Source organism: Camelus ferus, chromosome 34, assembly GCF_009834535.1.
Source record: "Camelus ferus isolate YT-003-E chromosome 34, BCGSAC_Cfer_1.0, whole genome shotgun sequence".
Taxonomy (NCBI): domain Eukaryota; kingdom Metazoa; phylum Chordata; class Mammalia; order Artiodactyla; family Camelidae; genus Camelus; species Camelus ferus.
In genome coordinates this window covers 13,887,926-13,915,685 of record NC_045729.1, presented here as the reverse complement: position 1 = coordinate 13,915,685, position 27,760 = coordinate 13,887,926, and the positions used below count along the sequence as shown (strand labels likewise).

The 27,760-nt window shown below is 42.6% G+C and overlaps 2 protein-coding genes across 6 annotated transcripts in view; one reads left to right on the top strand and one right to left on the bottom strand.

The window, feature by feature from the left end:
• Positions 1-252: 252 nt before the first annotated feature.
• MANSC1 (MANSC domain containing 1) lies at positions 253-14,480 on the bottom strand. Of its 2 annotated transcripts, none has more exons than XM_032472898.1 (4): positions 14,266-14,480; positions 10,718-11,031; positions 8,330-8,470; positions 253-1,769 (listed from the first exon to the last, which is right to left on the bottom strand). In XM_032472898.1, the coding sequence occupies exons 2-4, from the start codon at positions 10,932-10,934 to the stop codon at positions 916-918; spliced, it is 1,212 nt and encodes a 403-aa protein (XP_032328789.1). In that variant the 5' UTR covers positions 10,935-11,031; positions 14,266-14,480; the 3' UTR covers positions 253-915. The 2 variants fall into 2 exon arrangements, with proteins under 2 accessions (XP_032328789.1, XP_006192189.2); XM_006192127.3 differs by having other exon boundaries at positions 253-1,841; positions 14,266-14,472.
• A 5,072-nt stretch (positions 14,481-19,552) lies between these two features.
• Positions 19,553-27,760, top strand: part of BORCS5 (BLOC-1 related complex subunit 5) — a 68,636-nt gene continuing 60,428 nt past the window's right edge. Inside the window, exons 1-2 of one of the 4 annotated variants that reach the window (XM_032473124.1) lie at positions 19,553-19,673; positions 22,501-22,644. In XM_032473124.1, coding sequence (XP_032329015.1) covers position 19,673; positions 22,501-22,644 — 145 coding nt within the window. In that variant the 5' untranslated portion in view covers positions 19,553-19,672. The other 3 variants (XM_032473122.1, XM_032473123.1, XM_032473125.1) reach the window with 3 other exon arrangements.

Below are 27,760 nucleotides of genomic sequence, written 5' to 3'. Positions count from 1 at the left end.
AAACCTTCAATTTGTAAAGGATACAGTATCTACAAAATGTGATAAAATGAAGCCCAATGAAATGAGGTCTGCCTGTAATTTTTAAGTGCTGTCTATTATTTCCAACGTTATTCCAAATAAAGCCAAAATTGACTATTGGTCAAGACTAGATGATGATTTATAAATAACAGTTACATTTTAAACTTACTTAACTTTAAAAAAAAAAAACCACTTTTTTTTGAAAAAAAATAGTTAACTAGGACAGACCCAAAGTAGATTTGGCCATTTATTAGAATTCATTTATCACTGTCTCCATGCAGATTAACATTCAGCTAGAATTCTCCCAAAGGAACGTCTTTGCTCACTGATGGGAAAAGGGAGGAATTTGTCATTTTAGCTTAGAACACATACTTTCATCATTTAATCATTTTGCTGATGGTAATAAATTTAAAGTTATCCAGCTGGACACGTCACTTACAAGAACATTACTAAGTAACAAGAGATTTATTCAAATATTTAATTGGAAGGAAATACATCTGGAATAAGTTTTACTGGAATTCAAATAAAAAGGAAAGTAAATCCATTAGAATTAATATCATAAACAGTCGACTTTATCTGGCACCAGAAATATTAATGCATTGGAGCCTAGGAGTCCTAACCATTTTGCCTTGTAAAAAGCCAGTCATTTTCCAATTTATGTGGCAATTATTCTTTATTACTTTAGGTAGAGCTTTGTTTTCAGCTAGTATTTTAGAGACAGATTGCTCAAATCACCTAATTGCCCCCCACCAAAGAAAAAGCAAAAAGAAAGTGGTAGGAGGCGTCTGCCTACCTTCAAAATACTTTAAAAAAAATCCAAGATGAGCAAGTGAGCAGAAACTCGCTGCATTTGGGCTACTAGCAGCCACATGAGTTAAGAGATCTCCGATTTCCTCCTTAGATGTCAACATAGATTCCATTGATCAAATAATCAAGCCTGGAGTAACGTTTCCTGTGGAGGGATTCCGAGAGCATTCTGCCCAAGAGGACAAGGCCTATCGCGAGGAACAGAATCCCAAAGAGCAGGGTCCCAATGAGAAGCCACTTTTCAAACGGAAGGCCGTGATGACCTTCTGGAACACTGCTCTGGGGGGAGCCGCCTGGACCGGTCTTCCCGTCTTCCTGGGAAGCTGTTGTATTTGCTGCGGAAGAATCTGCATCTGACAAAGGAAAGGGAGAAGGTTCACGGGCACCCTCTGTGTTCAAGGTCAGGTTGGAAATGTCTCTAAAGGGCACCGTTTCTGCTGGGCCTTTCCAGTCTGTCGATGCCCCAAAGAGGGAAGTCGGAGCTGCTGCGGCAGCCCCATTAGCTTGGGGTGGAACCACAGCACGGGGCAAAACTGCAGAAACGGGAGCTGTGGGAGGTGGGGAGGTGACCTTGGCTGCAGGTGGAGCGGAGGTGGCCACCCCAGGCCCCGAAGGCATCACTCCAGCACTGGGGGCGGGCAGAAACGTGGGCTTCCGGGCGGCCGGGATGGTGTGCAGAGAAGCGACTGCCACTGTGGTGGGGAAGGCTGTCACATTGCCAGGCAGAAGGGGAGCTAATTTTTGTTCTGAAGAAGACAGTGAATTCTGAGAATGGCCTTTTTCTTTATAAACAGGCATCTGTGGACTCGCTTGATCAATCTTGAGTAGTTTCTCCACGTGACCCGAGGAGCCAAACTTCTGAGAAAATGAATCTCTCCATATGATAGTGGGCTTTGAATAACCTGCCAGCGGAGGGGGCGTGGGAGTGATGGTGTGCAGAGACCCTGCATGGAAGAGAGAATCTTCTTGGGTTACCCGTGGGCTTGGCAAATCAGTTCTGGCCAAAGATGGAAAATCTGAAAATGGAAAGAAAAGAAAAGGAAGACTTCCATACGTCCTCGCCAAGGTAGGTTAAAAAAAGACCAATGTATCAGCTTGTTCCAACTGTTGCTACTTGGCATTTCGTTGGGCAAAATGGAAAACTACACGTGGCTAAGTCAGAACCTGATGACTCTGTCTCTCCCCTGAGACGCTGTGGTTTATTTCTGGAGTGATGGGACAGGGGAGAAGACAAATGTGTGGAGGAGGAGCCGGCAAATTGAGGAAGAGGTGGGAGGGGGGAGCAGAGACGCTAAGAGCAGCTCAGCACAGGCCAGCAAGAGGTTTAGGAAGCTGCGGATGCTTAAGGGGCCAAGGCCAGGGAAGGAAGCGGGCCCCGGGGACGTGCCCGGAAGAGGGCGGCAGAGAGAACGTCGGTGTGAGGCTCGGGCTCCTGAGGGCTGTGCCGGCTGGGACTGCGGTGACAGCCAGGGAAGCAAGTAATCTCCAGGGGAGATAGCCCAGTAGGGGCGGGGAGGGGTGGGGGTGGGGAGGCCCCAGGACAAGGAAGAGAGGAAGCTGAGTCCCAGTGATTGGCCTTCCACAAGGAGGAGGAGGAGGGGGCTGCAAGGCCTGGTCTCCCCCTCTCAGGGCACGGAGGCCAAGACAGCAGCAAAAAGCTGATGACATTTTTCAGTGAAGAAACCGGTTTCACTACTGCACTCAGGGGAGAGAGGCAATCAGAGAGATTTCCTTTTGACCCTTTATTTATTTATTTATTTTCAATTTAAGTATACTCAGTTATAATGTGTCAATTTCTGGTGTACAGCATAATATTTCAGGTTTTAAAAATATATACATTTTATTTTTTGGTTTTTTGTTTATTTGAGGGGGGAGAAAATGAGGTTTATTTATTTACTTATTTATTTTAATGGAGGTACTGAGGATTGAACCCAGGACCTTGTGCATGCTAAGCACACACTCTACCACTGAACTATATCCTCCCCTAAAGATTATGATTTTAGAGCCAATATCTTAGGTTCTGAGGACCATGGGACCAATATTTGAAATCACAACGGCCACGTGGCTGACATAAAGGGCAGAAAATCACACCATCCCAACTCCTGCTGAGGAGGAACCAGCTTCAGATCCTCCTCCTGCGTGAGAAAGTTGACAATTTTGCTCTCTGTCACACATGCCATTCATCACAGCTCAAACCGAAAAGGCTAGTTAAAGCAAACCAGGGCAGGGAAAGGTCATTTGAATTGCTCTGTATTACTCTGCTACCCGGCTAATCATTTCACTTAGAATAGAACTGCAGAAAACACAAGCAAGGAAGCAAAGGAATTTCCTAGCATTTCCTGGTTCATTCTCCCCTGTTCTCTTTTCCCTTTTCTATTGAGGTGGGAAGCTCCATGAAAAAGACGGCAGGACCCCCAGGCAGGGCCACTACCCTCCTGCCAGCACCATTCGGTTCCTTGGCCCAGCAGCATCATCTCGCTTTTTAAACTTAATGGCTTACTTCTAGGAAAGCAGAACTTATCCCTAAGAATCTATTGGCTCCCTGACCTACTCCTGATTTGTCCATTTCCCTCACTCCTTATGTTCTTAATTAGCTTGTTCTTAGTCACCTTTGTTATACCTTATTTGCATATGGTGTTACAAAATGTTGCAAAGTCTAGACTGGTAGCCTATAAAAGCCTGTGTAAACCTACAGATGGGGTCCGGAGCTTGGCGTGTTAACTCCTCTGGGCCCACTGGTGTAATAAACCTGAGTTCTCCAACCTTCCAAGTGCTCCTTGGTCTCTCGCCCGGATCCAGGTTGCTGTCACAACTGAGCTATAACACTGAGCTGTAACACTGAGTGGTAACACACTTTGCTGCAATACTATTTCAACACCCCTCGACGCCTCACTCTCCCCTCTGCTAACGAATAGATCCAGAGGCAACTTCAGATTTGTAATATCTTTGACTACCCCCTAAGCTTCATACCACTAACAGGTCCTTTAGAACTGTCACTTATTAATCCATCTAGGACACAGGTCAGCAAATTATGGGCTGAGGGCCAAATCTGGCCTGCCACCCTGCTTTGTATGGTTTGCAAGCTAAGAGTAGTTTCTATATTCTTAAATGATTGGGGAAAAAACCAAAAAGGATAATATTTTGTACCATGAAAATTATATGAAATTCACATTTCAATGTCCATAAAAAAAATCTGATTGGCATATGGGCATGCCCATTGGTTTACATATTGTCTGTGGCTGTCTCTACTATAAGGGCTATAAATGGATAAAGAAGATGTGGGGTGTGGGTGTGGGTGTGGGGGTGTGTGTGTGTGTGTGTGTGTGTAGGTAAGACAGAGTGCATGTGGCCCACAAAGCCTGAAAGACTTGCCTGAAAAGCCAAAAATACTTATTATTTGACCCTTGACAGAAAATGTTTGTGGACACATGCTCTGAGACACTCCACTCTAAAACAGAATTTAGATGCCTGAAATTCCTCCAACAGTGCTGAAGAAAAGGAGTTTCTTCTGCAGGTGACATCACATTCGTAGACGTGGCATCACCATGAGACAAGCAGCATCCATATTTTTAGGTGATGTCAGATATTTTTCAAAAGAGCAGGACTCAACGTCTTTCATTTTAAAGTTCGTTTTTTAAAGAGGATTTAAGTAAATGCTCTGTGATGTGTGAGAACTCAGAACTTAAAATAAAGTCATTGACAAGAATGACCAAAACAGCTGTTTTCTTCCTCAAGAATGCAAGCTCGCACATAAAGCAAAGCTAGGGCTAGTCCCATGTCGTGATAAGATTCAGCTACTGGCAAAGAGCCTAGGACCACATGGGGACCCGCCACACCTGCTCCATTCACCTCGCCTGCTGATCTTTGTCATTGAGGTGTAGTGTTTTCTCTCAGTCACGTACAGAAGACCCACAGAAGGAAATGGAAACAGTCCTGTACCCTCAACCCTTCTTTCGAGTTTCATTTTTCAAGTGACTTCACTAGGACTATTACTTGGAAACCAGCTGTACAAACAGACTTTCAATTTATTCTATTTCTGAATCTCTCTATTCTGGTCCTTGGTGGAAATGACAGCCCACCAAGCTGCAAAAACAAACAAACAAACAAACAAAAATTAAATAATGCCAAGCCGCAGTGGTTTTACAGAAGGAACCAAGCACACTATCATCTCTCCAACGTTCAGTCTATGAATATTGATCAATCAGCTATAGGAAATAGAGTTCACCTGGAAACAAACCACTGAACAGGTATCCATAGAATTTCACTCAAAGCAGGAGGCAGACACTTTATGGGGTAATCTCAATCTATCAACATGAGCAGATTCATCAATAAAGTTACCAAACAAGCTGTAAACATCTGTAGGTATAAACACGAAGTCCAGGGTAGGTTCCACTTTGCCCGTGGATATCAATCTGCTCTGGGCTGATGGTGCCCCCTTGTGGCTGACACAAGAACTGTTCGACTTTTATTCCACTTCATTCATTAGCTTCACACTCGCCCTTAAAAGGTTTATGGGCATGCCAAGTTCCCTTTTCTCCCATTCCCATTGGAGAGAATCTTTACCACCCATTCCTTCTTTCATACATGCATTATTAAAGCAATATTAGAGAAGTATGAAGAAAATTATAAAATAAAGTCAACTATAATTTCTATCACTATGTCTCAGCAACTATTAACATTTCTGTACATCTGAAGTTACATTTTTTCTTTTTTATGTAGTTGAAAAACAATTGGGTGTTTTCCTCCTGGAATTTAGGTGAAATTTTGTTTATTTCTACACCTCAAACTTATTTTTTAATGTCTACATCGTATTCCCTCCCGCAGATTCATCAGACTTTATACCCAGCCATTCTCTGGCAGTTGTACATTTATGCTGCTTCTAGTTCTCAGTTTTTAAACTAATTATACAATAAGCAGCTTCACATCAGGAACTTCTCTAGCATAGATATTATGGATGTAGAATTTCTGGATTAAATGACCTGTAATTAATATTCTGCTTTAATTGTGAAATAGATGATAGACAAAGGGCATACACACTGACAGTGGAAGAAAGAACAGGAGAGAAAGAAGAGGCAGTGAGAAGGGATAATAGAGGCAGAATGTGAAGGTCAAACTTCTACCTGCTCTTAAAGGAGAACAAACGTTTCAATTGGTGTCATGAGCCCTGACCTCTTTGGAAACTCAGACCGGGATGTCCATTTCCTGCTGGATACCACCCTCCCCGCCCCCACCGGGTGTATAAATAGGCTCTGTAATAGTCCAGGTGACAAAAAAAAAAAAAAGAAAAAAAGGAACAGCAAGAAGCCACATCCACACAGCACTGCAGGTCCTAATGCTTTTAGCCAAGATGATACACAGACGTGAAAGACCACAGTCAGGGCAGCTGCACCAGCCAGTGTGAATCCCAGGCAGGGCAGGAGGAGAATAAGACACTTTCCAAACGAGATCCTGGGTGTTCTCAGAAGCCTGATTTGTTCAGTGCCACTGTCTTTTTTTAAACATTATTTTTAAAAATTGTGGTAAAGTATATTCCATACACTTTACCACTTTAACCCATTTTAAGAGTACAGTTCAGGGCATTAAGCAGAGTCACATGGTTGTGCAACCATCACCATCACCCATCTCCAGCACTTTGCCGTCTTGCAACATGGAAACTGGGTACCGGATCTGCCAGTCTTTTCATACTTGGGCTTGGATCACTATTTAAGGAGATCTAACACAAACAATCTGTGCTTTGTGCTCCTGTTTAAGGGAATGTTTGGTACATCAGGTTTTCCTGGTTCATGAACAAAACTCAGACACAGCCTTACCCAGGGGGCAAAGCGGAGTCAGCGTCCGGGCACCCTGGGCAGCATTATTCCCCAGAGAACCCCAATTATACTCTCCCTTCCCACCCTAATACCGCTTCTCCTCCAACCTTCACCAGCTCAGGAGCATCCATCTAGATGCTCAAGGATGAATGAGGACTCAGTTTCACTCCTCTTTTTCCCTTGTTCCCTGCACCCATGCCAGCAGCCAGCCCTGTCAATGCTACCTCTAAAACAGCTGGTGGGATTACTTCCCTCCATTTTCTCCACCACCTGCCTGGTCCCTAAGGCCACCGCCCTTCACTTGGATCTCATCCCTGCCTCCTACCCAGTCCTCCCACTTGCCCTCTGGCTGCGGCGTCATTGTCTGTTCCCAAGAAAGCAGTCCTGGTGAGCTTTAAGAAATCACCTTTAAAACACCATGTGCCTGCTTGGAAAACTTCCTAGAGCTTCCCCATCACACACCTAAAATAAAAACTCCATACTCCGTACAAAGCTTGATGTGATCTTGCCGCTTTCCTTACTTCTTGCGTATCACTCTTTACATGGCTTAAACAAACACTCCAAAACCATTCTGCCTGAGGATCTTGGAATAGGCTGTTTCCTCTGCTTGGATGGTCTTTCCACCATCTTCTCACATCTGGCCCCTTACTGCTCAGATCTCAGCTTAGGGGTTACTTCTTCACAGGTGCTTCCTCTGATCACCTGATCGAGAGAGTCCACTTCAGCGACTATCGAATCATCTTAGCTCAATTATCTGCACAGCACTTGACTCTATTTTTCTTGATTATGTATTTATTAAAGTTATTGTCTCTCTATCTCCTAAAACATTAGTTCCAGCAGTGAGAACCTTGTTTTTCATGCTTAGTGTCGTATCTTTGTATTCTTAGGGCGTAAAGACGCTGGGCGTAAAAGACGTTTGGCACACAGGAGATGCTAAATAAAATTCGTTGCTTATTGAGTAAATGGACAAAGAGAATGTCATTAATACCTAAGGGGAAAAGGACAAAAACTTCCTCAAATTTAAATAAAAGCAAACTTGATACTTGAAAGCACTTCATCCTGAGAATTAACAAGCTCGAATCTCACCAAGACATATCCAAATAATTATATTGTTTTTAGTTATTTATTTTCTCTATTCTGAGCAAAGGGTGGAGACTGTATTTCCAATGCCTTGCACAGAATATGGCACATGGTAGATTCTCAATTAATACTTCTTAAGTGAGCTTCCCTTCAGGGCTGGATAATAAAATCCAGGGAGTTTGATTTCAGATAACATGATGACACAACAAATGAAACCTAATGACAAACATACTGGGATTTCATATATTGCGTTCGCATGGGTCTTAACCCTTTCAAAATGGTCAACCTGGAGACCTGTATTCTTATTCCAGAGATGCTGACATGGTTCTAAAGAGGTGTTTCAAAATGTTTTCATGAAAGGTCTTGTGCCTTGTATCTTATGAAGGTAAAAACAAAAAACAAAACAAAACACTATCATTCATAAGTCTTTCACTGGGGGAAGAAAAAAAGATGTTGCATCAATTGAATTTTAAATCATGAGATTTTTCTGCTGTGCCTCTAGACCTGTGACCCTTTCCAGTAGTTTTTCTTAGACTCTTATAGAAAACTGTTCACATGAACCATATCCTTAAATAATTCCAATCCCGAAAGACAAAGAATGATGTTTTGATTACCTCTAATTATCCTGCAACTCCTAAGTCCCTTTGCTGGTTTCAGGGGACAGGCTTCCTCACTGGGACAGAAAAACAGGTAGCAGTTGGGTTGTCCAGTTGTTTTTCGAGTGTCAAAGATCATCAGGTTACACGCTCTGTCTCCTGCAACAAAAGGTTTCATAAGCATTATTTTGAAATAGAGTTTTCGAAAGAGTTAGGCGAGCAGGAAGAACTTCATTTATTCTGTGTTCACTGCCTGCCGGCCATTTCCTTTTCCTTAGTTTAGTCACTGAAAGCAATTTTTAAAGACTTTGGGCTTAACCATCTAAACTAAGGTAATTTTGACAAAACATGTTTTTACTCACACATTTAATTCTCTAGAACAAAGCCTTCCATTTGCTAAAATATTTATCAAACCATACATAGAAATACTAACTCAGCAGTCTTTACACAGCTCATTACTGAGTCGGACCTTAAGAAGTGGATCTAACCCTAATGGTTTCACGTATCTCTTACCTCCTGAAGGCGTTGTAGACACCTACGAAGCCATGAGTCTGGCTTTCTTGGGAGGCGTCAGTAAATTTAGCCCCATATAGATCATGCCTCCTTCCACAACGGACCTGAGTAGTGTAAGGAATGCCAAGTCTGTTTTTTTCCTTTTATCAGTGCCATTCTTCTTCTGGTTCTTTCTTTGAATTTCAGCTCTTATCATTTTTGCTTTTCTATTTTCCTTCTTTCCTCACTTTTCTCTCTGAACTTTGATTTCTGCCTTCTTTTTCTCTTCAATAGAAGTGTATTCTTTCAATATTTCCAGAGAAATATTTCTTTCCAATAGAAATCATTCTCCCTGTTCATCATGGCTTAGAGGTAGTTGGCTTTGGCTGCAATCTGGTGTGGTCTCACATTCTGTGACCCTGGAGGGATCGTATGCCCTGGGTCAGGTTGATGGTGAAGAGGCATATAGGCTAATTATTAAGAACTGTGTGGTCTTTCTGGTAGGTATGTGGGCATACACACACACACACACACACACACACACAAGGTAACTACGTGTTAACTAACCTTACTACGGCAATCATTTCACAATACATACATGTATCAAATAACCACCTTGTGTATCTAAAACGTACACAATGTTATATGCCAAATATCTCTCAATAAAGCTGGAAAAGCAATGGCATAGTCGGCCTCCCACAGCATCACTTCCTGCAATCAGGCAATGGTTAGGAATCAACCCTGACTCCCCTGATGGGAAATAAGACTGAGTTCGCTCCCGTAAAGGGGTTTTATCTTGTCATCCCTCCAGTACGGGGAACAAGAAAGTTACTCTAGTGACCCTACCTTTCCTTTCTCAGCAATGTGAGAATTCTGCCATACCAGTTTTGGGGACATTTAGATCAAAGGAAGGGTTGATAAGGTCCCCAAGTTGTATGCGAACTTTTGTGTGCTTTGTATTAATGGGTGTTTTTCTAGAGTCTGTGGTTACAGGCAAATTATCAAAGTGCCTTTTTGGGCCCTAAACAGTTAAAAACCGATGCTCGGTAAAAGAGGAAAAAGTCTGAGGTCCATTACCTGAGACCCACAATTACCTCTGCTTACAGGAAAGCAGTAACAGTAACGGTACTTTTGCTTGTAGACTAAAGCCACAAACCCGCATTGCTTACTGAACACCCGCCGCCGTGGAACTGAAGGCAGATGCAAGGTTTCCCACGTTGCCAGGAAACCCTCGCATGGTGTTCAGCCCTATCTGCAGGTGATGTTTCTATTTCACATAAATGTTGATATCAACATTGAAAGAAAAACTAGAAATTTCAATGAAATTGCTACGATTTCCATAAACTACTTCCATAGTGCCCAAAAGAACACTGCTCAATTTGAGAAGACCCTGGAAGGGTTTTTTCCTCTTGACAGCAAACACATGGTATCTTTTTTGTTTGTTTTTGTTTTGTTTTTTACATTTTGGCGGTGGGGGGGCTATTTTTTGTTTTTTCCTCCAGAGTCCTTTCTTTTTTCAGGGGGAGGGAATTCGGTTTATTTATTTTTAATGGAGGCACTGGGGATTGAACCCAGGACCTGTGTGTGCTAAGCATGTGTTCTATCACTGAGCTATACCCTACCCCCAGTAGCGAAGCATTTAAATAGGATTTTTGTTTTCAGTATTTCAGATGCCTACAGAACATGACAATCCTTTTTCTACCCAGACTGAGTGATACACACACACACTCATCAGTAACTTTGGTTCAATCCTACAGGAGGGGAGGGCACACTGTGGAACATTCCTCAGTGATTCTGACACTCACCTTTCTACCCCATCGAGAATCACTATGTACAAATTCTTCAGCCACATCAACCAGCTACTTTTGTCACAAAACATAGGGAATAAAGAGTTGCCAAGGCACTATTATTTACCTGATATGTTTTTTGTTGAGCAGCAAGAATTAATGCAGTCTTCTTGAGTTAATGTACGTATGGGCTCATTGCCTCTGATGCCTTTAGAAAGGGAGGGCTGGATGTCAATGACAACGTCTTCTAGACTCTCAGTGCGGCAGTTCTGACTCGTGGACAGCCTCAGGGAACAAATTATGACAAAAGTGTAAGTCAGGCTCCATCCTTCCCTGAAGAACATTTTAAATTTCAGTTTAGTCTTCGTCTTCAAAGGTTGATAACTCTCCCTCTGGCCTTAGTTTGCTTCAGGAAGATTGATCAGATGATGGAATTTCTCTCTAGGACAAAAACAGGAAATCATCAATGAGTTTTGTTTCTTTTAACAAACCTAGAGAAGATATATTCATTTCCTTCAAGTCAGTATAAATGACTCATAATTTAAAGGATAGAAATAAACACGTATTTTTACTTTTGGTGTCACTTTTAATAGATTTAGGCAACCTTTCAGTAAAAACTTGGCAAAGAGCTAATTAGCACCCACAGATATACTATCCCATCAGTGCTTAAATTTTGTGTCTATGAAAGAAGAGGTAGAAACAGTATGCCTGCATTTCAATTCTAGAATCCTTCCTCTTCTTGCGTCTCCTAACCAAGAGAGAAACGGACACAAAATCTCTGGTCACTTATGAAGCAGTGATCATTGGTTTGGACATATTTCCTTTCTCTTTAACAACAATTAGCATGTTTAAATCACCTACTGGGTGTAGGCAATGCACTAAGAAATTTACATATATTATCCTAGTTAATTCTTATACCAGCTCTGCAAAAAAGCTACTATTTTCCTCATTTTCTAGATGAGGAACCTGAGGCTGCCTTTCTTGTTGCTGCCTGTTTTCCAGTGTCATATCAGAGGCAAGTAACTCCAATAATCTAATTCCAAGAATTAGCTCGTCAGCAAGGGGAATATTCTAGCTCAGCTGAAGGGAAGTGTAAGGGCAACTGTTCTTTCTGAAATTCCTAGAAATACGAAAGTCATGAAAATGTATGATGCCAATTCAATTGGTAAGCTGGTTCTTCCAGGGGGAAAAAACAAACAATCCAAATGTTAAACTGGCAAGACCACACCAGAAGCGATCCTTACCCACTCAGTCCCATATTTCCAGAATACAAATTGTTCACTAAATGACAGCCTAGAGCAGAATTATCATTTATTTGTTTATTTATTTATTGGTCATGAACCCTTTGGTGCTCTGTGATGCTTAGGATCTCTTCTGATACGTTTTCAAGTGTATAAAATGAAGCATACAGGATTACAAAGGAACATAGTTGTACCGAAACACAACCATCAAAGCATTTTAAAACTATGCCTTTAGGACTCTGATGAAAGGTATCAAAGAAGATCTAAATAAATGGACAGATAGTCCATGTTCATCAGTAGGACTACTTAATATTGTTAACATGCCAGTTCTTTCCTATTTGCTCTACAGATTTAACACAGTCCTAAAATCAGAATCCCAGCAAGTTATTTTGCAGATCTCAAAAAACTGATTTTAAAGTTCACATGGAATCGCAAAAAGGCCCAGAAGAGTCAACACAATAATGAATAACGAAGTTGGAAGACTGACACTACCTGAATTCAACACTTAGTATAAAACCACAGTAATCAAGGCAATGTGGTCCTGGCAAAAGAACAAATAAATCAATAGGACAGAATAGGAAGGTCAGAAATAGACCCACACAAATGTTGTCAACTGATCTTTGACAAAGGAAAATGACAATTCCCTGGAGCTAAAGGATAGTCTTCTCAAAACTGGTGCTGGACAATTGGACATCTACAGGCTAAAATAAATAAATAAATCTAGACACAGACCTTAAAAATTAACTCAAAATGGGTCATAGGCCTACATATAAAAAGCAAAAAAGAGGACCCTGAATTGCATATCACTAAGTGAAAGAAGGCAGTGTAAAAGGTATGATTCCAACTATACAACATTCTGGAAAAGGCAAAACTACATTGACAGTAAAAAAATCAGTGGTTATGTGGAGGAAGGAGGTGAGATGAACAGGTGGAGTACAGAGGATTTTTAGTGCAGTGAAACTATTCTATATGATGCTGTAATGGTGGCTACATGTCATTACACTTGTCAGAACCTACAGAGCACTACAACATAAGGGTGTACCCTAATATAAACAGGTAGACTTTGGTTAGTAAAAGAAAAATCATAAAAACACTTTAAAAAATAGTATATGGTAATAGAGCAGAAGTCTAACACCTTCCTTGCTAACAGTTACGTCCAACTTTCACAACAGTACAATAAAGTGACGTTTATGTCGCTCACATGCCACTCTTTATGCTAAGCACTTTGCATTTATCGTGATACTTAATCCTTACAAGAATCCTACGAGATAGATCGTTAGCTCCATTTTTAGTTAAAAGAGAAACAATGTGTCATAAATAACAAGTAGTCACCTAATCATTGCTGTTAATTTTGAAGCAGTGTTGAATGTGACGATTTTGAGATATATGCAGTGAGTAACATGACATGGAAATCTCTGTGATTTCTCCTGGCGGCAAGTAAGAGCTACCCTACTACTGCTACTACTGAGGCTTCTGCCTGCAAGCCTCTTAAAGGAAAAGCTACACTGCATTTAGTGATGAGTGGGGGAACCTTTTCCACCCAAGTTCACGGACTTTATGAATACTGCCCCTGGACTCCCCAGGTTAAGAACCCTGGCACAAGTTACTTCTTATGCTGTCCCATTTCCCAAGTCTCTTCTAGTTACTGGAGAAAAAAAAAAGGAACAAAAGAGAAGAACCAGGCCAACACTTGACTTTGAACGGATCCTAAGAGTCTCCTGCAAAGAAACCGGACCTGTGTGAGGGTATGCAGGGAGAGGAGCAGTGTGTTCAGTACCAGCATCTTCACCGCGCCTGGACTTCGAGCAGTCCATAAGAGCTTATCTCGTGAACGATACTCAACAATTATTAGGTAAATTAATTCTTCTAATCCATCATTATTTAGGCGTTAAAGGTCCAAAGTCAAGCTGACGCCTGTTGAAAGAGAGAGGTAAAAGGATACAGGCGGGAGGGGGAGAAAACACCTGAGCTTTAACACTTGCTAACTGGAGTCACCGGCGCGTACTTGTAATACCTTGGTCAATTATTGGAAGTTATTTTACTCACAGCATAATCTAACTTAACTTATCAAGATGTTTATAACGTATACACACAATACATAGTATTAGACAATTAGCAGATTCGATGAATACAGGAGACAAATCATACAAGAGAAAATGGGAAATTTTCCCTTCCTTTGAGGAAATGTACGTCGCTCACTGTTCTGCCTCTGCGGATGGCGACGCGGAGCCGCAGCGGCTTCCCTGCCTGGAGACCCTCCCCGGGGTAGCGCGGCCCCCAGCATCCCGGTCAGCCCTCCTCCGCCCCAGCCCGGTTCTCCGAGCTCCCCGAGCGGCGGGGGGAGCCTTGCCCCGGGAAGGGACGGGGAGCTGCTGTCGCCGCAGATGGCGACGCTGCCCGCGGAGGGCTGGAGGGGAGGATGGAGAGCCTTTACCTGGTGGTGGGAGGATGGATGGGCCCCTGCTGCCCTTCTCCGTGCGGGACAGCCCTGCGCGCTGGGGGACGCAGAGGCGGAGCCGCGGCGGCGCTGGGCCAGGACGCGCGGGAGGATCCGCAGCTCCCGCCCGGCTCCGGGTTTATGCTTCCCGAGTTCCTGCTTCCGTTGCAACGGCCAGAAAGTTTGCCGGAGGGGGAAGGGCACATTCTCGACCTGCAACCTGGAGCTGCTTCCAAGCAACTTGCAGCTGGTCCTCTGGGCACCCAGGGCTGTGGGCACCGCCGGGGGCGGGAGCGCGACCCTCGTGGGTGCCAAGGGTCTGCAGCTGCGCCTTCTCCCTTCCCGGAGGCCAGAAAACAGGACAAACAGCCACGATGAAAGTCAAACAGTACAAAAATGTACACTGTACGGGCATCCCTCATTTAACTGCACTTAGCAGATACTGAATTTTTTTTATGAATGGAAGGTTTGTGGCAATCCTACCTGGAGCAGGTCCTTGGGTACCATTTTTCCAACAGCGTTTACCTGCTTTGTGTTTCTGTATCACCTTTTGGTGATTCTCACAATATTTCAAACTTTTTCATCATCATTATATTGGTTATGATGGTGATTTGAGATCAGTGATCTTTGATGTTACTACTACGACTAACCAAAGGTTCAGATGATACCTAGCATTTTTTTAGCAATATTTTAAAGTTAAGGTATGTATGGTGTTTTTTTAGACATAATGCTATTTGCACACTTAATAGACTAAGGTATAATGTAAACATAACTTCTGTATGTCCTGGGAAACCAAAAAATCTGTGTGGCTCACTTTATTGCGACATTCACTTTATTGCAGTGGCCTGGAACTGAACCACAGTATCTCCCAGACAGGCTTGCACAGTGGGAAGTCTGTCTCTCTGTCTGATTCCTCTCCCCAGAGGCAACCACTGAACACAATTTCTTCATGTTCAAGACTTTACATTGCCTTCCATCTGGGACATAGTTAAGAGAATCCTATTTCAGTTGTCCAAGGCATGGAGGGTCCTCAATTACGTTGGCAATTCTTGAGTTAAACATGCAAGTCAAGATTCTGGGAAGGCGTTTGGGATTCCGCAGGATTTATTGTTTATAGGTATGGATAATAATGATGAAAACAGTGTATCTATAATTAAGCTTTTATCCCTAATATTTCGCATAGTACCTGGTATGTAATAGTTACACAATAAATATTTAACGAAAATATATTTGTTGATTGCATGAGTGGAAGAGAAGGACTAGGACATAGGTTTCAGAAGTATGTTTCTAAATCAATGCTTGCTCCATCCCCACCCCCATATACAGGAGAACAGGCACAACATTACTAAACCACTGACACTTAATTGGCTAAGTGTTCTAACCTCTCACAGTATCTCCACCTTGGTTGGTGTGAAACAGTTTTCAGACCTCAGGCACAATGCAGCTGTAGATTATTATTCTATGCCTGCCAGCCATCAGCTCTTGTTTAAACCGGTAGCTACAGGAGACATTTGTTGACAGAGATGTCTGTGAACAATGGTCCATTGTGTGAAACTAACTCTACCAGTTGTATCCAGAGGATGACCTGCTCTTGAATTACAATGATGTTACAAATTTGTGTTTTGAAGAGTTACCAAAGCAAAAGAAACTCCAGAGTGAATTCCTATTGGAGTAATTTCCCTGATACAACCAGAGACTGGTGTGCTCAGTACATTTTTTCTCTGCAGCTGATACCCAGGGTCCGGGGTCCGTGGTCCAGGGCAGAGAGAATTCACATTTTTTTGAATTCCCCTTTCACAGGTCGCCCATGCTAGGCGCTAAGTAGCCCTTTCTCTACTTAGAAACTTCAGATTCAAGGTTTTGATATAATGAATCTGTTTTCATTGAAGTGCTATATTATTTTTTCAGTTATGACAGTGAACAGGACATGGATAAAAATAATGATTAATGAAAAGTTTTCTATTCATATGATCTGGGTGTTTAAATTAGAAGTTATATCCGTTGTCACCTCACCAGCTGAAGAGATTCTTAATTCCTCTTCTGATACTTAGAAGTTTATGAAGGGAGAGGATATAGCTCTAGTGGTAGAGCATGTGCTTAGCATGCATGAGGTCCTAAGTTCAATCCCCAGTACCTGTTAAAAAACAAATAATAAACCTAATTACCTCCTCCAAAAAGAAAAAGAAAAAAAAGTTTATGGGGAGGCATTTTTTAAAAGTATTTTATTCAGAAAATATATATTAAGCACCTGCATGGAAAATTAAAGATCGATAAGACACAAATCTACCTTCAAGGTGCTTATGATTCAATGGAGGAGACACATAAATCATTGACTGTGTAAAGAATGCATGTTATGTATAATAGAAGATGCTGACTAAGGAAGCTCACAAAAAAGACATCTAATCTGAACTTCTGGGAGGAGGTACATAAGTTCAAGCTTTTCTTTTTTTTTTAAACTCTATTTTTTTAGAGAACCTTTATGTTCACAACAAAATCGAGAAGGTACAGAGATTTCCTGTATGCCTCTGCCCTAACACATGCATAGCCTCCCCCATTATCAACATCCCCGTGACAGAGGTATATTTGTTACAATGAATGAACCTACGTTAACCCATCATAATCACCCCAAAGTCCACAGTTTACCTTATGTTCATTCTTAGTGTTGCACATTCTACAAGTTTGGACAAATGAATTATGGTACATATCCACCATTATAGTATCACACAGAGTATTTTCGCTGCCTCCCAAATCCTCTGTGCTCAACCTATTCATCTGTCCGCCTTGCCCCAAACCCTGGCAAACATGAAACTTTTTAGTATCTCCATAGTTTTGCCTTTTCCAGAATGTCATGTATTTGGAATCATACAATATGTAGCCTTTTCGGATTGACTTCTTTCACTTTGTAATATGCATTTAAACTTCCTCCATGTCTTTGCATTTTTCATTGTCTGGGCCAAAGTTGGTTTATACATTCACCTAAAAACAAGTTGGTGACTTCCAAGTTTTGGCAGTTATGAATAAAGCTGCTATAAACACCTCTGTGCAGGGTTTTGTGTGGACCTAAGTTTTCAGCCATAAGTTAAATCTTGAAAGATGAAGCTCAGTTACCTAGATGGAGAGAGAAAAGCTGAATATTCCAGACAGAAAATAGTGTGACTATTCAGGGAATTTCATCCTGACTGGCATGAAGTTTGCCTGTTTGGAAAGGAGCAGAGAGAGAGGCTGGCGTCAGAGCAAGAAGGTTCTCATGTGCTAAATTTTAACCTTTATCCTGAAGCCATGAGGAATTATTGAAAGTTTTTAGTAGGGTGGTGACAGGTCCAGGACCTGATTAAAATTCTAGAAAATTCTCTGTGCCGGTCACACGAAGGATGCATTGGAGGAGGTGAGGCTGGAGGCCTCTTGTTTTCCAGGAAATGAGAGAAGTCCCTGAACAGTGCATGGAGAGAGAAGAGAAATTAAAGAGAGATGCTCTCCAGACTTGGTGACTGGTTGGGTGTGGTGGGAAGGCTACCCAGATTTCTGGCCTGGGAGACTGGCTGGATGGAGTGCGCAGCAATATGAAGACACGGGAGGAGGAATTAGTCTGGAGTAGACAGAGGCATGATGAGTTTTAGAAAAAACTCAAATCCTGGTTTTATCACTTACTAGCTGTGTGATCAAGAATAAACCCCTTAACTTCTATGTAAAACTAGTAAAGCGTTACCTACTTTTTAGGCAGGTCATAATGAGACAGTATACGTGAAAGGCCTTTATAAATCTATTCAATTGTTAGTATAGAGGCCATCCAAAGGGAGGCATAAAAATCACCATCACATCAGTATGGAACCTAAGATAAATATACTTTGGGGTGGAAGAGGGGGAATAAGAGTCAGAATATGACTTACTCTTCCCCCTTTTATCTCCTCTCTCACCGCCCCCCCCCCCCCCAAAGGACACAACTGAGAGAAGAGCCAAGGGCTCTCCAAGAGGGAATGCACACATTGCCTAGTGAGCCCTTTTCAGTCCCATCAGCCTGGTGGCTTATATAAACCTCAAGACTATAGTCAAACATTACCTTTTAGGAGACTCTTTTGATCTCTCAGGCAGTTTTTAGTTCTATCTTCACATTCCCACAAAATACTGAATTTGCATTCATTTGCACTTTTCTCAACAGTACTTATCTGGAAGGTTCTACACCCATGGAATCAGAGGGGCCACCTGTAAGGGACTTGAGCATTGGTAGATTGTGATATCTGCTGGGGGTCCTGGAACCAGTCCCCTGTGGATACCCAGGGACAACTGTATTGTAATGGTGAGTAGAGAAAAGACCATGAGATTTGTAATCAGACAGCCCTAAACCCTCGTTTCACCACTTACTACCTCGTGACCATGAGGAAGTTACCTGTTTATGGGCATCAGGGTTGCTTTGAAAATGAAGTGAGTTAAAATAGGGGAAATGCCTGTGATTTGGTAGAGTAGAAAGGACTTAAAAGTCATTTCATCAATTTGACACTCATTTCTGAGGTTATATTTATATATATAAAATCTCAGGGCATTTGCTTGAAATTTTGTGAAACAAACAATATAGAGTGAGTTTCAAAGTTCTAAGAACCCCAGAGCTCCCCAACTCCTTGATGGGAATGCATTTTTAGGTTGGAAGTTTCTGTTTTACCTTACCTGTACTTCTTTCTTGTCTTTGCTAGTTTCAGAATGCCTTGTGGGTAATTGTCGAAGTCCCCAGAAAGTGACTAGACTTGGGGCATCCACTTGCCTTTGAAGATGCACACTCACCCTAACACATGAATCAGCATTTTCTATTTATTTTTCTCTCATTTCCAGTTCCTTCCTTCACCGCCTAGTATTTTTTCCTATAGTCGTCCAATTCCAAACTCCTAGCTTTGGAACTGAAACAGGAGCTTTGCATCCAGACAGTTGTGGATTCCAATCCTGTCTATCTAGCACCTCTCTTTTCCCATTTGTAAAACAGAGTTTACAATTTCGCAATCTATACAAATGTAGGATCATTATGTTGCACACCTGAAATTAATGTAATGTTATATGTCAATTATATCTCAATTTAAAAAAAGAAAAATAAATACAAAAAAAAACCCAACACAGAAACAACCCTTCCCAAAACGCCATTTGGTAAAGTTCTGACCCTAGGGATAAAATGCCTAATGTGTGGATGATACTTAAAGGTGACACAACATTACGCTAGAAAACGGCTCACCCTTCGGGGCGGTTCTGGCATTGAGGCGGTCAGGCCCTTTAAGACTGCACCACCCCGCGGCAGTCTCCGGAGCGAGTGTCCCCGCCCACCCACTGGCCGGGGGCGGGGCCCTCTAACCCGGAACTGACGGCCGCGCGCAGGCGGCGCCGCCAATCCGCGTCCCGGAAGGAGCGACCCTGCGGTGCCTGAGCGAGTGAGTGAAAGCGGCGCCGCCCGCCAGTCGCGGGCGCGGGTGATGCCGGGCGTTCCCCCGCCTCCTTCCCTTGGGTTTCCCCAAAGAAGGCGGGCGAGCAGCGTGTAGCCTCGCCGCCCCTCTTGGCGCGTCTGTTCCCCAAATAGGGCCTCCCCATCCCCCGCCGCCCGCGCCCCGCGTGGGCTGGGCGCGCCATCCTCGCACCGCGGCGCGGGTAGCCTCCGCATCCCGGGCCCCTGGCCCTGCCCTGCCGCCCCGCCGCCGGAGCGGTCACCGCCCGTTCCACCGTTCCTCCGCTGCCACCGCTGCCGGCACCATGGGCAGTGAGCAGAGCTCCGAGGCCGAGAGCCGACCCAACGATCTGAACTCCTCAGGTCGGTGTCCCAACTGCCACCCTCCTCCAGCCAGCCCTGTCTGCTTGCGGAGCGGGCTGCCTCTCAGCCTGGTGGGGACTGGGGCCCGCGGGCAGGAACGCCCAGAGAGCCCTCACAATGCTTTTTTCTTAAAAGAGAAAACCGCTCACCTGCTTTTTTATTAAAAAAGAAAAAAAAAAGAAGTCACCATCTGTCCCAGCCTTGATTCCCCTGATGGAAATGAGTGCCCGTGATTGCAGGCTAAGCCAGCGTGGGCGCCCCGCGTTATTTATTTTCAAAACAGCTGTTTCTCCCAGTTGCAGCCTATTCTTTGAAAGACGACCTAATTAATATTTGGCTTTAGTATTAATGACTGACAGTTAAGATTTGGGTCACACAGGGGATGGGTCCTAGGGATTCGTTTTCAGAAGTGATGTGTGACAGGTGTACAGTTGCTTTGAACTCTTGGGTGCGAACGTGTCCAGAAACCGCATCTTCCCATCGGAAGGTGTCTCAGCTCCGTTTCTAAAATGGAAGTTGGCCAGGAAGGCAGGTTCTGGTGTTTTTCCCTGTTCTTCCCTCGCCCATATTTTTTAGATTTCTCTCCGAGTTTGATGTAGGAATGGATTATTGTTGCCCTAATAGAGTGAGCGCTCATTAAATAAAACAGCTGATGATTAATTGACGCTCATTTGCTTTCTATTGTTGTTGTTACCCACCAAACCCTAGGACAACTGGTTTTGCCAGGATAAGCTCTGGAGTTGCTAATCCAAATTGGCTTATATCGGGGGCCTAAAAAGAGCCCTGGTCGTGGGACTGCTCTGTTTCTGGTAGGATCTGTAATTTAGAAATGTAGAAGCTAACGGACCTTCTGGTTTCCACGCTGAAATGTGTGCTTCAAGACTAGTTCTGGCCATTCTGGGGGCTAGATTGGGACGGCTTTTAATGGTGAGCAGCATCTGCTAGCTTTGCTACTTTCTTAGTTTCTTTCGAAGGTCTAGAGTGTAGTATCTGTCATAACAAATGCAGTTAATAATTGTTACCCCTTACTTTCTTGTCTCTGTCAGGCCAGAAGCATGTTTGTGGGAAGAAGTGATGGCGTCTTTTTAATAGGCTTGCTCACCTACTAACCAACAGCATGGGCTCTAACCAGTACTGGAGCATACTAACCAAGACTACCCAGTAGTGTGGATTAGAATTTGCCTGTTCCCCTAAGTGCTTTACATGTGTTGGTGTTTAATCCTCAGAGTAGCCTCATTTTACAGACAATTGGTAGAGGCTAGCTAGGATCTAAGTAAAGTCCATTTTCCCTTGGGGTCTGGGGAAGGCAGAATCACTTAATTTGTAGCAGGAAAGATTTCTGGCTTGGGATTTGTAAAACAGTAGGTGAATTACCAAAAGAGGCTAAGAGATTTCTCTAAGAGCAATGAAAGTAGCTGAGATTCTAAAACAGTGAATGCCACGAGAGACATTAGTCTCCAGGAGGCAGGGTAGTTCTGTGGCAAATCTGGGTCAACCTTTGAAATGTGATTTTGATGAGCCTTCAAATTCTACTTTCTAGAGTGTGAAACAATGAAGATTCATTCTTGCCCCAACCAGGAAGATGTTTGGGAGCAGAGGACAGCTTGGTCTAGGGAGTCCTGGATAGTCTGAATCACTTCCCTCTAAGTGGATCACATTCGGCTTAGGGTCCTGAAATTGACCTGCCTCTCTAGCAGTCCTGCAAATTTCTGAATTTTGCCTCAGTCTACAGTGGACCTACTGGTTATTTCTGCCCTGTATCTTTATAGGGCGAGGAAGCTGGCACCATCCTTTCAGGTTGAGAACCAGGGTTTTTGTTTTCCCAGTGGCAAGGATGGATTAAACATACCCAGCTGGCTGTGATTCCGGTGGCTACACAGCTTTCAACCGAAGCGTCACAGGGATGGGCCATGTATACCAACAACCCATAACCCCTGGCTCCTTTCCTAACTTTGTTTCTGGCCCTGTTGACCTTGCGCAAGTCACAGCTAAATTTCGTACCCTTACTTTCTCACTGGTGAAATGGGGACCAACGTCAGCAGGTTCAAAGAAGCAGAAATTAAAAACAATTTACTTATTCTTTTGTGTGTTCAACAATAAAATACTTTGAATTAGAAAAGCAGGAGGAGGGTATAGCTCAGTGGTAGAGTGCATGCTTAGCGTGCACAAAGTTCTGGGTTCAATCCCCAGTACTTTCATTTAAAAAAAGTTTTTTTTTTTAAAGTTTCATGTATGGTTAAGCTCCTATAAAGTTTGAGAATTTTTTTAATGCCATAGAAAACAGAGGTCCTCCATAATTCATCCCCCCTACTCAGCCCCCAGTGCAGGGTAACTACAGTTAGCATTCGTGTGTGTGTTAAAAACGTTTTTTAAATGACTACAGTGAAAACAGCTTTGGCGAGGCAGAGGTGGCTAACCCACATGCAACACCTGAGCAGTGTAACTATTTTCAGTGGCCCCTTCTCCAGCTAAGCATCGAGCCAAGATGGATGACATCGTGGTTGTCGCTCAGGGCTCCCAGGCCTCACGGAATGTCAGCAACGACCCCGATGTCATCAAGCTGCAAGAGATTCCAACCTTCCAGCCGCTTTTGAAAGGTAAGTCCTTTCATTTTGTCTTCCCTGAGCTTGAGTGGAAGGTTTGCATAGCCTCACCATCCTCCCTTGATAACCGTGTGTCTTACTCATCATCTCTTTTTGGTCTTTGCTTAAATGGCATCTTCTTGGGGAAGCCTTCCTTGACTGCCCTATTTAGCACTGCAGCTCTTTTCCCTGCCTGTTTTTCCCTGGCACACATAACCTCCATCGACTTGCTGCAGAGTTTACTTATTTGCTTGCTGTCTGTATTTCCCTGCTAGAATGTGAGCTCCCTGGTGGCAGGAACCTTCTGTATTTTGTGCAGTTTGGTATTCTTAGCACTTGAAATAGAGCCTGGTATAAAGTAGGGACTAAGTAAAAGAACGAATGAAAGATGTTGAAATTGGCTTACCTGTCATATTTCCACCAGAAGATTTTCATTCTTATTTGTGATCTGGACTATGGATGGAATAGCTCAGATCCATGAAAATCCCCATGACCACTGGTACACTTGCAGTTAATCCTGGCAACCGTTTTCTGCAAGAGGGAGTTCGTATTTGAGAGGAGAGAATGTGTACAAACCGTCAGCCCTCCTGATTAGCATATATTGAGGTGGTTACCTTTTTAATGAGTTTTATTATTCATTTGATACTTTTATTTTACATTTTTATTAACTTTATATTAATACATATATTACTTTATTATTTTGATATCTCTATTAAGTACTGGCAGTGGTTTTCTATGAACTGAATGGGGTTTCTGCTGTAAGAATCACTGTCTCCCTCTCCCCACGAAAGATTAAGAAATATAAATGATTTAGTTGACTTACCTTGGTTTTCTTAATCTGGTACAGTATAATGTAAAAGATCTTATGCTTATATAGCAATTTGTATTAAAAAGTTTCCCTCCCTACATACACATACACATTATCCCTTTAGTTCTTGCATCATTAAATATGTTTGGATGATTTGTGCCTGATCAGACAGTTGGCTGATAGAGGTTGAACTTGAACCTTCATCACTGACGTCAAATCTCATGTTAGTTACACTATTGCACACTGTACGTCAAAAATAAAAGCAAATGATGCTTTACAGACGGTCCATGTGTCGTCTCATTCTCTCGAGCACTTCCTCTGCTTCACAGATGGGGAAATGCAAACCTTCAGTCTTTCCCCACAGGTCTCAGCATCAGACTTTGGTGACCTCTTCTGGCTCTTACACAAAACAACACATGACGTCCTGTTACCCATCTTTGCATTAGTTTCTCTTATTTTGAGGAATAAAGTGAGTCTCTGAAGAAGCCAACATGAATGAAATTTCTGTCTCCACATATCGCTGTGCAATCAGATTTGAAAGACATACGTTTATCTTTAGAAACTTAGAGGTGGACTCTTGTGTTCTAGACTCCATCCCTCCTGGAGCTGTATGTGGTGCTGTGCACGGCCACGATTTTCATGCCTCTGCTTCCTGTTAACTGCATCCTTTCTCTGAAAGTCTAGTCCTGAGTGAGAACTGTGTGTACTATTTTTGTCCCCACTTTAGGGAAATACTAGAAACAAAAACCCAAAACAAACCCCCCAAAATTCCAGAACTTTGAGGTATATTTATTAATTTTCTGGAATTAGTGTTTCTTTTTTAAACATTTGAAATAATTCATATTTTATGATAAGCTGACCAGAAGGAGAAGCATCTGGGAGAAGGTTTGGTATTAAGAGAAGTTAACCTCAGATTTAAAATCGTCACTGGGAACCCTGAGTGTGAATAATTAATGTGGTGCAGTAATGCAACACAGCTGGACTTGGGTGCGTTGCTGCCTGGATTTTATTTAATTGACATATAGTTGATTTACAATATTGTGTTAGTTTCAGATGTACAGCATAGTGACTCAGTATTTTTGCAGATTAGTTTCCATTATAGGTTATTATGAGATAATAAGTATAATTCCCAGTGCTAACTAGTATATCCTTGTTGCTTATATATTTTATATATAGTAGTTTGCATTTGTTAACCCCGTACTCCTAACTTGCCCCTCCTTCCTTCTTAGCCCTTTTGGTAATCTCAAGTTTGTTTTCTGTATCTGTGAGTCTGATTCTGTTTTGCATATACATTCACTTGTATTATTTTTAAGATTCCACATACACATGATATCATATGGTATTTGTCTTTCTCTGTCTGAATTATATCACTAAGCATAATATTCTCCAGGTCCTCCACATTGATGCAAATGGCAGTGTTTCATTTTTACAGCTGAGGAATATTCCATTGTATAAATATACTGTATCTTTTTAATCCAGTCATCTGTTGATGGGCACTTAGGTTGTTTCCATGTCCTGGATATTGTAAATAGTGCTGGTGTGAACATTGGGGTGCATGTGTCTCTTCAAATTAATGTTTTTATTTTTTCTGTGTATATACCCAGGAGTGAAGTTGCTGGATCATATGCTAGCGCTATTTTTAGTTTTTTAAGGAACCTCTGTACTGTTTTGCACAGTGGCTATACCGGTTTACATTCCCACCAACAGGGTAGTAGGGTTCCACTACCTGGATTTTAATTGGGACTTGGCTGCCAAGTGGCTGTTAGTTGCCCCGGCTTTGTTTTTCACCCCTTTGAACCTTGGTTGTTGAGAATATTGAGAACAGGTGCGGGAGAGGCGAGCTCTTGAGGGGAGGCTTGTAGGTAAGAGGTGTCCTGGGATTTGGCTGAGGCAGGAAGGGGAATTACCTGATGAGAGCGGTGTGAAAATAGAAATGGCAACATGTGTGCAGTGGCCAGACTGCGGGGAACAGAGAAAGCCAGCGAGCATTTAAGTTGATGCTCACGTTTCACGTGCGAAGAAACATCTTCGACAGTGATTAGGAACAGTAGGTAAGCAGGACAGTTGGGTGGAAATAAGTGTAATCGTGGTAGTAGTAGTGGCTAATCCTCACCTCCTGTGCTCTGCATGATCCCTCTTATTCTTTCCATTTTCTAGATTGAAACATTGAGGCTGCGAGCTTCAGTTCACTGCCTGAAGTCACATGGCTATAAGTGATAGCCCATCTCAAGATGGCATCAGGACATCGAGTTTTAACTGTTTTGTACATACAGTGGACTCAGTTTCAGACTCAGATACAGAGACAAAGTGGTGGTTGCCAGAGGGGAGGGGAGTTGCTGATGAAGGAAATAGGCGAGGGAGATTAAGAGGTACAAACTTACAGTTATGAAATAAGTCATAGGGATGTAACGTACAGCAAGGGGAATATACTCGGTAATACGGTAGTAACTTTGTATCGTGACAGATTGTAACTAGATTTATCATGGTGATCTTTTTGTAGTGTATAAAAATATCGAATTGAATCACTGTTGTACACCTGAAACTGATACCGTAAGTCACTTACACTTTAAGGAGGAAAGACTCAGTTTCCAATTCTAGCAAAGCTCATGGTGAAAATCACGAGGCTGTGTCAGAAATAGGGGATCGGCCCCAGCTGGTTTGGATTCTCAGGTGCAGCGTTTGGTGCAGAGCCTGCTGCTCTGACATTGTTTGCCTCGTGATTTAAAGCCCTGCGTCTGCCTGCTGGGCTGGGGCCACTCATCACTGTTGCCTTTAATCTCTACCCCTACTTTACTGCTTTCAGGATGAGGCTGTTTCTCAAAGTAGTAAAAGGGCCACTCAGTGAGGGCTGTACCCCCCAGGTTTGATTTCAGAAAGCTTTTATTCAAGTTAATGACAGTTTATTCTTTGAAAACAATATATTCAAGTATTACACAGAGTTCACTATTGTTCCGTAATGTCGTGTGATGTAATGCAAATGCTGGTGGGTGATCTGCAGAGGCAGTGACTGGGCGAGTTTGGGGCTATTCCTATGACTGAGGTAATGTTTGCATTTTTAACAGGCAAGCAGATTCTTTCTCTGGTCTTAACCCTTTTGGATAAATATCCCGGGGTATAATTTACGCTCCATACGAATGCCAAATATCATTACATTAGTAATGTTCCTCTTTTATTTTAAGCCAAAAGAATTTCTTTTTTTCATAGCAGTTTCTGAATTAGCAATTTGTTTTGACATGTAACACATTTAATAGTAAGCACTTGAAACAAAGCAGCAATAAATGGCCAGGACAGAGCACAAAAGCAAAATGTAGATTGGATGCAAACTAGGCAGATTTCCAGGGGTTAAACAAGCCCTGTAGATTTTTTATTTAAAATTCAACCACTTGTATTTTTAAATAAATCCCACTGTTTTATGTCATTCTGTAAAAATGAAATACTCAAAAGAGAAACACAATATTGATGTTTTGTATATAAATAAGTTACAAAGTAATTACTCTGTTCACTCCTGGTGATGAATGTATGTGTGTACATGCGGTTGTGCATACTTGTATGACGTTCTTTGCAACTGACCGATCATTTTTGTTACTGACCTTGGGTACAACGTAAGATTGCCTTGCTGCCTAAGGAGGGGACTGTCTTTGTTACCAACAAGGAAGATCTACAGTGTAAGTGCTTAAGTGATACTAAGCAGCTCTGTTGGGAGTTCTGTGCTTGGTTGTTTAAGAACCTGATGCACGTGAAGGAAATTTTGACAATTAAAAAGAGCCTGGGATTTTCTTGGTGGAGCAAAAACCTCACGGAACAGCAGTGAAGGCACTCAAATTACATGGAACATTGAGAATTAGTGCTTGAGGTTGAAGCGGGGGGAAGAATGAATCAATGGAAAAGGCTGATGTGAAGAACAAGAGGGAGCTGGATTTCAGATGACCAGTTTATCCATATCTTTCTCACCCACTCATTATTTAGCCAGACAAATACACTTGATCTTAGGCAAAAGGCCGAGAAGCTATTAGCCAGACAAATAAAATGAAGGAAGAAAGTCCTGACATTTATCAGACACCTGCCTCTGCCAGCTGTCAGGCCTTACCCCTGCATCGAAAAGTGGAGGGGGTGGATCTTAATCAGAGCCAGTCTTCTCTGAATGGCTTAGAGGTGACCTCTAGACCCAGGGTTGATGCCAAGAGTATATTTCCCCCCAGATACCATCTTTGAAAAGTTGATAATTCATTCCCGATTACCTTGTAGGTTTATTTGTATGTGTAACAGCACTTCAGTTAACCTTGTAAACATGGCTGTTAACCAGCAGAATGCGAGTCTGACTTA

Coding starts and splice junctions, on each gene's coding strand:
- MANSC1 (XM_006192127.3), bottom strand. CDS start 10,934: ATGTTCTTCAGGGAAGGATGGAGCCTGACTTACACTTTTGTCATAATT. Junction 8,471..10,717: donor CTCAACAAAAAACATATCAG/GTAAATAATAGT, acceptor CTTTTGTTGCAG/GAGACAGAGCGTGTAACCTG. Junction 1,842..8,329: donor GAGTTGCAGGATAATTAGAG/GTAATCAAAACA, acceptor TTCCATTTTCAG/ATTTTCCATCTTTGGCCAGA.